The sequence below is a fragment of the Acinonyx jubatus genome, chromosome C1, assembly GCF_027475565.1.
Source record: "Acinonyx jubatus isolate Ajub_Pintada_27869175 chromosome C1, VMU_Ajub_asm_v1.0, whole genome shotgun sequence".
NCBI lineage: Eukaryota > Metazoa > Chordata > Mammalia > Carnivora > Felidae > Acinonyx > Acinonyx jubatus.
This window is the reverse complement of record NC_069381.1, coordinates 57,925,819-57,939,114: the sequence shown is the minus strand read 5'-3', so window position 1 is coordinate 57,939,114 and position 13,296 is coordinate 57,925,819. Positions and strand designations below refer to the sequence as shown.

At 36.7% G+C, this 13,296-nt stretch overlaps 1 protein-coding gene across 8 annotated transcripts in view; it reads left to right on the top strand.

Annotated features, from left to right (window-relative positions):
* Positions 1-13,296, top strand: part of PTGER3 (prostaglandin E receptor 3) — a 171,289-nt gene that overhangs the window by 74,705 nt on the left and 83,288 nt on the right. For 4 of the 8 annotated variants that reach the window (XM_053214224.1, XM_053214225.1, XM_053214223.1 and 1 more), the window contains exon 3: positions 93-184. The exons of 3 other annotated variants lie outside the window; for them this stretch is intronic. In XM_053214224.1, coding sequence (XP_053070199.1) covers positions 93-184 — 92 coding nt within the window. Of the gene's footprint in view, positions 1-92; positions 185-2,588; positions 3,769-13,296 lie in introns of those variants that run through there. One more of the 8 variants, XM_027058876.2, reaches the window with a different exon arrangement.

Genomic DNA, 13,296 nt, shown 5'->3' with positions numbered 1-13,296 from the left:
TGCTTTTCTATAAAATGTTCAAGGAACAGTCATCTGACAAAAGGGATCATCATCAATGATTCTGTCCACTGAAACCCTCTGTCTGTTCACAGATCAGGCACCACACAAACAACTATGCATCCAGCTCCACCTCCTTACCCCACCAGTGCTCCTCAACCTTGATGTGGAGTGACCAGTTGGAAAGGTGAGATGTAGAAGCTGTCTAGATTACAGTATAGCCTTCCCCTATCTCTGTTCTGATCTGCGTTCATGCTACGAGGACGAAATATCCCTAAGAATTAAAGTGCAGTTTAAGCATACACATCTGACTAAGGAGGACTAGATTCCTTAGAGGAGCTGTTGCTGTTTTTACAACTTCACTTAAATTGCCTCCAACTAAGAACTTTCTGAGACTGGTTCCAGGCTGATCTTGTGACTAGTCAACTCTCATGCAGTAAAAGAGCCTGCATGTCACTGATTTTTCACACTAAGAACACCCTCTAGTAGTATTTTAAGGCTAAGCCACTCTGTTTTGATTAGACATCAGAACTCAGTGTGCTCGCCACATGGTTAGCACACCCCTGCTTGCCCTTTTGAATAGATTTATTTTGTATAAAACACGTACTTCAAAGAATGGATACTCTAGAGAGCAGATCATAATGCCGAATACAATGTATAGTTATATTAAATTTCAAGCATTAGCTTCCTTCCTAAAACACCTTATTTCAATATTTCAATATTTCTGACTATAGGGTTAAATGAATGAATAATCTTCTGGGTATTACTCCATTATGTGATCTTTTTTGTTTTAATGAAAGAATGTGAAAAGTTTTAATTTTTTTTTTTCAAACATAGCACACTTGGCTTTTCAAATAAGTTGAACTCGCTATTGTAATGGAAAGTCAGCACGTTCATTTTATTTCATTCCCTGGGTGAGGTTGGGTACAATGACTCCATCATTCCATGTAAGTTGTTAGGATGGATATGGACATTTAAGCAGCTCAAAAAGTCTTTGGCCATTTGTTCTCTTATGGCTGAAGTTACTGAAAGGTAATCACTTCTGTTCCTCAGGGGAAGATCAAAATGTGTTTTCCAATAGAGATATAGTGTGCAACAATGCCTAAAGTATACCAATAAGCTGGTTCATTCTGGAATGTAGCTTCAAAGTCAATAAAGTTTTTATTCAACTCATCTTCATCGTCCTACAGCCTTTCCTTAAATATCTGCATGTAATACATCTATTCTGGGCACTTTTTTTTGCCATAAATGCAGAATTCTTTGGAAAATAAGTGAAGGGAAAAGAAGGGAGATCCCCAGTTCCCATCTCTTTATTAGTAGGCTTACTCTAATTTTATTTTTAATTTTTTAAAATAAATCCCATTGTCTTTTCCCTTCATTATGAAAATAAACCAAGCTTTCTATAGGAACTTAGAAAAACACAGAAAATTAAAAAGAAAAGCAGCTTGCTAAACTTTACTTCCACTCCTCAGGAAAAAATTCGCCATCATTTTAGTAAATTTCTTTCTCGTCTTTTCCCCTGTCCTTTTCTTGATTTTGTTTTACATACTTAGGATAATATTACATGTGCTCTACCATATCTTGGTTTTTTTTTTTACCATATCTTGTTTTTATCTAACTTAACATAAAATAAACATTCCCCAGACTATTTACAAATTATTTTAAAAGTAATTTTAATATTTATGATAGTCTATTAAAAGGTACACTGTAGTTTACTTATCATAATCTGTGTTCAAATTTGGCCCCACAATGAATAGAACTATATCATTACCTAAAGACTGAAATATAGTTTTAAAAAAATTTGTGATTGTTTTATCATAACTATACTTTAAGAGATAATTAATATGCCAATTTTAATATTCTTTAAAGATGCACATAGTCTGACTGCTTTTCAAAAAAATTATAAAGATTTAGAATTTCATCAGCAATGTGGTAGAGTTTCTGCTTTACTTCATCCTAACCAGCACTGCATATTATTTTAAAACATACACACACGTACACACACACACACACACACACACACACACACACAAATACTTTGTTGGTTTGATAGGAGAAAAAATGTATTTCATGGTTATTTAGATTTGCATTCATCCTTTTTAGGGTATTTCATATCTTTTTAGGGTATTGTTAGACACTGTGACTTGTTTTTACAACAAGATTATTCAATGTGACTACAACTGATACAGTGTTATGATTTAATTATTCTACTGGATTTATAAACTTGGGAACCAGAAAAATTTCTCATAAAAGGCATATACTTAGCATAATTAAATCATTCAGAAGCTTAAGTGATCCAAAATCCCAGAGTTATTTAAATTGCTTTTATTTACAAAACACACATGTAATTACTTCAAATGGGAATGTTTCATGCAGAGTGAGTGACTCTGCAGCCCACCAAGATACAATCATGGAAACATTTGTAAAGGTTGTGTGACCTACAAAATAAACTTCCTAAATATTTTTTAATAACTCAAAAAAAAAGAATGTTTCAAAGTCTAAGTATTTCTCACTTATACCCTCTCTTCATGCCAGACAAAAACAGTCCCCCTACCCATGCTTATTACATCTTTCTCTCTCTATTCTAACAGATAATGAAAGAACGGAGCTGAACTTTTTATTGAAATTCCTGCTTCCCTGAGTTTGTGTATTTCTTCCCACCTGAGAAGGAGAATTTATGTTTGATTTGGATTATTCATTTTCATCTTTAAAAAAAAATTAATGTTTTTTTGTCGTCAGTAATACCCACTGAAACCAGGTTTATTATTGTAAAGTGTGCCTGTGAGTGCTAAATTGCATCCTGGAACTGGATTTGGGGTACATATTTAAGAAGTTGAGCCTGATTTCACAGAGAATGATTGGTGAAAAAGTGAGAAAATGAAAAACCCATTTTTCAGTGTTCCCCCAACTTCAAGCCATTGCCTGAGTCTCAACCACTATGGACATCTTTACATTTTATGGTAGTTTTGATTTGATGAGTTTGAAAAATCAGTGTAAGTTTTCAAAAGTGAAAAGTCAACATTTTGAGGGCAGGAATTCAATTACTAGGACATAAACTTTAATGAGATAGAAGAAGGTGCCAAATGGAGGCAGGAGGGCACCATGGCAAAAGATATTTATGACAAATGTGTGATGAATGTGTTGGAGATGTTGTGTTCCTCTGCACTAAGCTTGGAACTAAAAGTCCTTAGGTCTGTATTCTGGTTATATGTCACTTTGTAACTCAGGAATCAGCTTAAGTGCTATTTCTCTGTCTTTGAAGATTAAAAGGAGTGGGTGCAGCTAAGGGCTCTTCTAAGGTGTCAAAGAAAACAATAGTGAGGCTACATGATTAACCATTGTGTTAGAGCAATAAAAAATCTGGGCATAGCCTTTTGATTTACCACTATCGGTTCAGGATTTCTTAAAATTTCTTCCCAGGTGACATACAAAAGGCAAAATTAGTAAGTGATATAGCTACCAAATATCAAATTTTGTTACTTTTTATGAAATAAAGGAATCTATTTTATCTGAATTGAAATTAAAAATTCTATGAGCTTTTAAAAAAATACTTTTGAAGGGCACCTGGGTGGCTCAGTTGTTTAAGCATCTTGATTTCAGCTCAGGGCATGATCTCGCGGTTTGTGAGTTCGAGCCCTGCGTTAAGCTCTGTGCTGATATGGAGTCTGCTTGGGATTCTTTCTCTCTCCCTCTTTCTTTGCACCCCTTCTGCCCTGTGCTTTGTGAGTCTTTCTCTCTCTCAAAATAAATAAATAAACTAAAAAAAAAAAACACTTCTGAGTCACTGAATATCTTTCAGCTTATGTCCTTACCTGCTTGTAAATTCAACCAGTCTTTCTCTCGTACTTTCTTTCCCCCTCTCTTCCTCTTTCCCTTCCCCCCCTCATTCACTCAGTTCAAAACATATTTATTGAGTGTCCCTCCTTTAGCCACTGTGCTAAGGATTATGATTTCACCTACTAGGACATCTAAGGAAGCCATGATAAAATGTATCAGCAGTTTTGCCATAGGAGCCTATACTGTGACTCAATTGTCCTCTCTGTCAATTAGATTAAACCAAAGCAGTGAGTCATTCCTTTAAATAGTTGAACCAGTTGTGGATTAGCTGTAAAACACAATTATTTTCATTCAAACTTGTATTTTAAATGGCTTTATGTAACTTGCTGTACACACAGAGAAAAATACAAAATTATTTTATTTTTGCAAAAGAGGCCCAAGTTTACAGAGGGCTTGCCCAATGTCTTAATGGGTAAGTAAGAATTTAGATCCAACTGTAAGTTCTTTGATTACAAGTTTATTGTTCTTCGTACAGTAGAGTGGGATGTGAGATTGGTTTCCATGATATTCCATTTACAAGACAATAATAGAAGCATGGGTTTTGGAATCAAACTTGGATTTAAATCTGGCTGTGCCACGCACTAGCTCTGTGAGCTTGAGAAATTTAATTAATTTCATTGAATCTCAATGAATTAATCTACAAATTAAAGATAATGATACTTACCTGTAATGGGGTTATTGTGATAATGTATGTAAAGTGAGCCTTACACAGTAGATACTCAACAAGTATTAACTGTGATTAATTCTTTATCCAGACTTATCTCCAGCTATAGAATATGAGTTCTCAGTTTCAACTATACAAACTGGTTTCCTGACTATGTAGGTTTAAATGTCATGGACAGAATCAACTTCAAATCTCTTGGTGCTATTCTTGTTTATAATACTTCACGATTATTTTTCCCCACGCAAAACCTACCCATCTCCCACATGTGCAATCTCACCTTGTCCTTAGGCCTTGAAATTTAAGTTTCTTTGTTCTCTTCCTATCCCACTCTGAAGTTATATAGTGTTCATTTTGATGATTTCTATATTATCCTTGAAATATTTTCATTATATATGTCTTTTCCCCTTAACAAAATTCTATTTCATGGTGGACAGGATCCTTTTCTTACATTTTCTCCATAGGTCTCTTAACACTAGTGCAGTATTTGACACCAAGAAAGATGGGCCTTAATTGGTAAATTCTCAACAAAGGCAACATTTACGTACAATATTAGCAGTTGCAAATTTAAATGAATGTTATGGAAAGAAAGCTCTTTGTTTCCATGTTGCTATTCAACTCGGGAAATTTTATGTTAAACTTTCCTGATTTAAAAACGCTACATCCAGGAGCGCCTGGGTGGTTCAGTTGGTTGAGCATCTGACTCCTGGTTTCCACTCAGGTTGTGATGCCACTGTCATGGAATCAGCCCCGCGTCAGGCTCCATGCTGAGCGTGGAACCTGCTTAAGATTCTCTGTCTCTCTCTCTCTCTCTCTCTTTCTCTCTCTCTCTTTCTCTCTCTCTCTCTCTCTCTCTCCCTCTGCCTCTCCCTTGCTTGCACACTCTACTCTCCCCCCCCCACAAAGCTACATCCAGGCAGAATAATCACATGTAGTTTAATACAATAATGTTTATTAAAACGCTATATGTGAAAGTCATCAAGTAATAAAATGATTGGAAAAGTTTGAAAAATCACGACTATTTGGTAAAGAGTTCTCACACAATTAGAAATGATTTCTGTCAAATTAGTTTGAAATCTAATGGAGAGATGGTATATGCCAGTGTAAAATACTTTTGGTACTTTCATTTTTAATCCACAGAAATATATCCATTTCATACTAAATTCACCCTACATAAGTTCTGTAACAGATGTTCTCAAATATTCTGGATCATGATTCAGCAACACACTTACTGACTTTTAACAAGGGCTTTCATCTTCCTTTTTAAAATTATCTTCCAGAAACATGGATTCTCATAATTATGTAATGAGATTATGCTGAGAATAGAATTAGCCTTCAGAATAAAATAAATTTCTGCCAAAGAGGTCACGTGTGGAGAAATGGGGCTTGATCTACAGTTTTATTGTAATTATAGTACCTACTGTGAAGCTCTGTGGAAAACATATGCAAACAAACCTGTGATGTTAAAATGCTTTACAGGTGACTTGTATAGACTTGGTTCCTGACTACATATAATATATTCTGTGTAATTTTAGACCTATGACGTTTGCTTTGGAACAATGAACTCGTGCCTACGCCCGCCTCCATCCTATTGCAGAACCAGTGCTTTAGTACAGCACCACTGCAGCCCAGTGTGAAACAAACAAACAAACAAACAAACAAACAAACAAAAACAAGCAAACACCCAGCTCTTCTGCTCCAGAAGGGGTTGGGCTGGATAGTCTGAAGAGGAATGGCGTAGGGCCAGGGTGAGCTATGGAAACAGGGCATGTTAGGATTAGATGATTGGGCTTCCATCAGAAGCTATGTTTATCCAAATTCTCCCAAGGAAGGAGGAGAAAATTAGAGTCATTATCTTTTATATGTAAATGTGTATATGTGTCTTATAGCTATAAGGGGACTTTGGTCCATAAAAGATATGAAAATTCAGTAAGAGTTGAATTAATCCACATTTTTACTGTCTATACGAATGGTTTTTAAAAATGAAATAAATAATAAAACCCAGGTTATAAAGGAACCATATAAACCAAGAGAACAAAAGTTTTTTTCAACATTCTCACTAGTTGGAAGGACATTCAAAAGAAATGTAAAGACAATGGTAATTATTCAGGTACTTTAAACATCTGTATAAAATATACCTAGCTTGATATACTCTTAATTACTATCATTACTTAAATGTTTAATTGTTGTCCTAAAAATATTTGTGCTTATATTTTTCATTAATCTAGATTTTTACTGAATATTTTGTTAATTCAAAATATCTCTAGGCTCATCCATGGATAAAAATGTGGCTGCATTTCATTCAGGTTCTAAGGCTTTTCTTTTTCATTATCTGAAGTGCCTTTTTATATAAAAATAGTTTGTACAAAATGTATTTTTAAGAGCTTTTATAGTTTGTTTAACAAAACTCCCAATCACATTGTAAGCTCCTTGTGGGCAGGACCCGTGTTTTATGTATCTCTTGTATCTACAGAGCCTAGCACAGAACAATGCTCATAGAATTTACTCAATAAAAACTTGATGGAGAGGCTAAGTGACGAGACTGCAATCTGTGTAAGTAATGCTTAGGACAACTAGGTATGCACACTATGGGTAAGGGTGGCATTTAGCGGACAGTTGTTTCTCCATTTGCTTTTCCTCTTTGATGTTATGCCATTCAAAAATAATTAATCCCAATATAGGTAACATATAGTGTTATATTAGTTTCAGGTGTACAATATAGTGATTCAACAATTCTATACATTACTCCATGCTCATTATTTTAAGTGTACTCTTAATCCCATTGACTTGTTTCACCCATCCCCTCACCTCCCCTCTGGTAACCACAGTTTGTTCTCTATAGTTAAAAGTCTATGTTATGCCATTTGAGGTAGTCTTTAAATTTGAGTGATACAAGGGAGTCTTTTATATTTCTTGAAGAAAACAACTATAAATATTTAAAAATATTTATTTATTTTATTTTTGAGACAGACAGAGAGAGAGAAAGAGAGAGAGAGAGAATCTGAAGCAGGCTCCAGGCTCTAAGCTGTCAGCACAGAGCCTGACAAAGGGCTCAAACTCATGAACTGCAAGATCATGACCTGAGCCAAAGTCAGGTGCTTAACTGACTGAGCCACCCAGGTGCCCTGAAAACAACTGTAAATATTTGTTGAGTGTAGAATTATTACTTTTAGAAAAAGAATAAATAAGATAAATATAAGCCTGCATTTAAAATAACTTGTCTTGGGGTGCCTGGATTGCTCAGTCAGTTGAGCATCCGACTTTGGCTCAGGTCATGATCTTGGGGTTCTTGAGTTCAAGTCCCACATTGGGCTCTGTGCTGTCAGTACAGAGCCCACTTCAGATCTTCGGTCCCTCTCTCTTTCTCTATGCAGCCCCTGCTGGTGCAGGCGAGGGGTAGAGAAAAGGAGAGAGAAAGAATCCCAAGCAGGCTTCAAGTTGTCAGCAGGGGAGCCCAATGTGGGATTCAAACTCACAAACTGTGAGTTCATGACCTGAGCCACCCATGTGTCCCAAAATAACTTGCCTTCTAGTTAACTATGTCATTTCTTACCGTGGTACAGGAGCTGAATTTTAACTTTGTATCTTGAGATATATAGCCTGTGGAATAAAATGAGTATAATTTACACATATGAGGATCTAAAAAATTTTCATCTTGTGAATTCTTTGAGCAAAGTATAGTGCTATTTATTTATTTATTGGAAATAAGTACACCAGAGCCTAAGCAAATGAATAACAATCTTTAGTTGCTTTCTTAATGAAAGTTAAGTAGTTAATGTTTTCTTAATGAAAGTTAACTTACTAATGAAAGTAGTTGCCGATTATGGTTTTTATCAGTTTATTGATTTAACTTACAACTTAAATGTTAAATCCTTTTAAATGCTTTAAAAATGGACTAGAAATATTTGTGCAGCATTGTCTTGAGTAAATGATTTTTAAAAATGCGGGTGTACAGAGAAAATTTAAGCACTGAAATACTATGGCACAGGAAGGGAAGAAAAAATTACACACTTAAGAAAACACAATGGCTTTGGGGCATCTGGGTGGCTTAGTCAGTTGAGCATCTGACTTTTGACTTTGGCTCAAGTTATGATTCCAGGGTCATTGATTGGAGCCTTGCACTGGGCTCCACGTTGAGTTTGGTGCCTGCTTAAGATTCTCTCTCTCTCTCTCTCTCTCTCTCTCTCCCACTTCCCCTCTCCCCCTTTCTCATGCTATCTCAAATTAAAAAGAGAAAAAGAAAGGAAAACACAGTCCACTAAAAATACAGGATTAAACCAAACAGAGACCACTAATAGAAATTCAGGAATAAAAGAGAGGATTATAAATTTGTTACAAGATTGGACAAAGTATGATTTAGTAATATGTGCTCCAAAAATACTTGCTGACTGCTGGGTTGGTGGTAGTGGGTGATAATGCTTCTGGTAGTTGTGAAGAATAAGAGATATTCAAGCAAAATTAAGTGAACATTATACCAAGAAAATAAACAGAGAATGGGGAAAAGACAGTAATATATTCTTAGTAAGACTTTGGAATAAAGGAAAACAAATGGCTGAGTTAACCTCCTTTCTATAAGTTTTGTTTTGTTTTGTTTTCATTTTATTTCTTTTAGAGAGTGAGAGGGAGCATGAGCTAAGCGGAGGGGTAGAGGGAGAATCTATTTTTTTTAATGTTTATTTATTTAAAAAAATTTTTAATCTTTATTTATTTTTGAGAGAGAGAGAGACAGAGCATGAGCAGGGGAGGAGCAGAGAGAGAGGGAGACACAGAATCCTAAGCAGGCTCCAGGCTCTGAGCTGTCAGCACAGAACCCGACGTGGGGCTCAAACTCACAAACTGTGAGATCATGACCTGAGCCAAAGTCGGACCCTCAACCAACTGAGCCACCCAGGCACCCCAAGTGTTTATTTTTGAGAGAGAGAGAGAGAGAGAGAGAGAATGAGTGGGGGATGCTCAGAGAGAGAGGGAGACACAGAATGTGAAGCAGGCTCCAAGCTCTGAGCTGTCAGCACAGAGCCCAATGTGGGGCTTGAACCCACAAACCATGAGATCATGACCTGAGCTGAAGTCAGACGTTTAAACAACTGAGCCACCCAGGTGCCCAACCTCTTTATAGATCTAACCATCCTTTAAGGTCTGTTAGTTCTACAAGTATTTCTTAATTCTGTCTCTCCATCTTCACACCCATGGTCTAAATCTAGGCTTCCATCATTTCCCATCTTACTTACCCCAGTAACTGGTGTCCTGTGTCCGGTCTTGGGACCTCCAGTTATCCTCCACATTTTCTGTCACTGTGAAATTTTGTTAATGAAATGAAAATCTGTTCATGTTGTTTTCATTCTTAACATCCTTAATATTTTCCTATGGCCTTCAGGGTAAGGTTAAGAAAACTTAACTTAGTCCAGAGAACTTTCTACAATCTAGTCTCTGCTGAGCCTCGGTTGTCTTCTTCCACATCAGCCTATTTTCCAGCAATGCTAAACTAAAATCCCATGCCTTTAGGCTTTGCCCATGCTGTTCCTTCTCTGCTAGATATTCCCTTCTCTTCTCGATATGATTAACCATAACTCAGCTTTCATGAGTTTCAGCTCAAGTTTCACTTCTTGTAGGACATCTTAATGATAAAATAATTGTCTGTGCTTTAATTTGTTGGTTTATTTACCCATCTTCTTTGCATAGCCAAGTCAGGGAATATGTTTTTCATCTCCATGTCTGGTGTATGACATAGACTTGGCATTCAACAAGTCCTTGCTGGTGAAAGAAAGAACAGAAGGAAGATGTGCAACAATGAGCTATGAGTTTGAGCAAAAGCAATAATTCAAGATTATTCAAGGCCCAAACTGTCCATATGTTACTTAAGGCAGGCAGTTAGCCACACTTTCAGAATAATCATTCAGTGGTTTGCTTTCTAGGCACATAACTAGTTTAAATTTGCACTTGGCATTGGCAGAGATTCTGTGGAGGTAACAGACAAAGCTGAGAAAGAGTGCCACAACCTTATCTCACTTGACAAAAATTTAAATGCAATCTTAGAAACTCAAGGAGAAATAACAAACTGAAATATTGCTCTCTAACTGGATCCAGCATTTCTTCAAAGGCAGAATAGTGCAAGCTTGTAGAGATAGCTCAGACTTTAAGGTTGGACAGTCCTAGATTTGAATCCTGACTTACAACTAGGTAATTATGTGACCTTGGAGACTCTATATTTAATTTCCCTTAGCCTCAGTTTCATTATTTATAAATCAGGGTAAGTAACACCTACCTTGTAGGGTTGCTGCAAAGATTAGAGATGATACATGTGAGGCCGTTATTCCTAAAACCACTATAAATCCCCAGAGGTAAAATATGGCCCCAAGAAAGGCATTTACAGGATGCTTCAATTTTGAGTAAGTGGCCGGAATCTGGATCTGATAGGAATTACATGTGTGCCAAAGCAACACATGATTGTAATAGGGCCCCAAGAAATTTTGCTACAAGCTCTTTGCAAATCTCCAACTGTCCTCTAAAAAGTTAACTTGAATTGCCATCAGTAGTTTGACAACTACACATATCAAATGTGGCTCAAAGATCTGGAAGCTGGGAATGTAGTGGTAGTAGGAAATTTGCCTAGTCCAAATTCTTCTAGGACTAGGAAAGTCAAGGTTTCAATCCAGGTGCTGAGTACTGATCTTCCCTTGATAGTACTACCTCCTTTTCTATTTTCTAAGCAGTAGTTTGTTTTTGTGGATCTTATTTGGTTTCCCAAATGATGAAAGCCATGGCCTTCTCTCCTTCCTGATAGCAAAGATACTTCATTGTTTATTTTCTTACTTGAAATCCTTCCGTTGCTTAGCTCCCACCTTAAAGACGTAAGTTGAATGCCCAATTGGCTGCACTTATGATTGATGCTCATAGTTCTATCAGAATGTTTTTCACTATTAGTATGTACCCAGTGGGCTGCTATAATATTTTTTAAAGGAAGGTATAAGAAGAAGACAAAGTGTCTTGCTTTCTTTCCAAGTCTCACCATTTTTCATCTTTTGGAAGGCCAAAGGAATGCTTAGAGATATCCATTTTAAAAATAGCCATCATTTTGAAGATAACTCCTGGGATCACTGGTAACATGCACATATTCCCATTTAATACACAGGAGTAGGGATAAAAAAGGAAACACTAATGAGATTATTTGCTGGCACACTAGTGAAGAAGGTGTGTTAGTTTCCTAGGCTTCCATAACAAAGAACCACTGACTGGGTGGCTTACACAACAGACATTTTTTTCTTGCATTTTTGGAGACTGAAAGACCAAGGAGTTGGTAGGGTTGGTTCCTTCTCTGAGCATCAGGGAGAATCTGTTCCATGCTACCCTCCCAGTTTCTGGTGGTTTGCTAACTATGTTTGGCATTCCCTGGCTTGTAGACATATCACCCCACATAGTGTGTGTCTTATATCCAATTTTCTCCTTTTTATAAGAACACCAGTCATAGTGGACCAGTCTATTCCAGTATGACCTCATGTTAACTAACTGCATCTGCAATGACCCTATTTTCAAATAAGATCACATTTTGATATACTGGGGGTTAGAACTGCAACATAGGAATTTGATTGGGGTAAAGGAGACAATTCAACCCATAACAGATGTGTTGGTAGATTTAGAGAGGAGGCTACATGTAAACTCCAAAATAATAAGACCTAAAATGATGCAGCTTCTGTATGTAATGGGTTTAGGGACTGAATAAAAATCTCAATGATGCATGCCAGCCCTGGCTCCAGTTAGGAAAGACAATTCAAAATTGATCATATTTCTGACATTAAAATACCTGGAAGTTTTTCCAGTAAATAAATAAATAATATAAAGCTCATAAACAAGTGTTGGGAAAGATATTTGTGTTGTTTGTAGCAGATTATAAATGACCCAATTAGACTAAAGTCAAATTGCTCTATGTTGGAAAGAGTAGGAGGTTGTAGGAATTCCTGTACATAAGTTATCAACTTAAGTTGATTTCACTGTTTTGAACAGTCAGGTTTCTTCCCTGGTAGTTTCCAAATAAAAGCAATATATTCACTTGGAGGTTGAAGGTTTAAGGAATGCTAGATGCTACCCATTTAAAAGAAGATAATGAAGGATTTACAAAGTCATTTGAAGGAGGCATTCAAACAGCAATATGATGCTAGTAGTGAGCATTGAGGGTAATGGTAGTCCAGCCATTGCCTTCTTGAGTTAGATTTGGTTATTTGGAGATTTTTAGTTACAATTTTGTGCTTGTACATGGATAAGCCTTCAAAAGAACATAACAGGCATTTGCATCTCTGTTTTGTCTGCTAATTAAAGTCTCATCTTGGGGGTGCCTGAGTGGCTCAGTTGGTTAAGCATCCCAACTCTTGGTTTGGTTCAGGTCATGATCTCATGGTTTGTGAGATCAAGCCCCAAGACAGGCTCTGCGCTGATAGCATGGAGCCTGCTTGGGATTCTCTCTCTGCCTCTTCTCTCTCTCTCTGTCTCTGTCTCTCTGTCTCTGTCTCTCTCTCTCTCTCTCGTCTAAGGAAATAAACAAAAAAAAAAAACCTCTTTAAAGTCTCATATTGGGTTGAGGGTCAAATGCCTCTCTAGTCTTTTTAATGTCAACGTCCAACCGTTGACACCAGTTCATGTTGGAACTTTGAAGGCCTCTAAATGCTATTCATGATCACACAGAACATTGCCCAGCCTTTGCTTTTGATGCACATATTGTGACTCTGATCCTGAGCTACAGGTTGTGCCAATAAAATCCCATTGGCTGTACTTTTTAAAAAGAAAAATAGAGGTTCATGAGACATGTAATT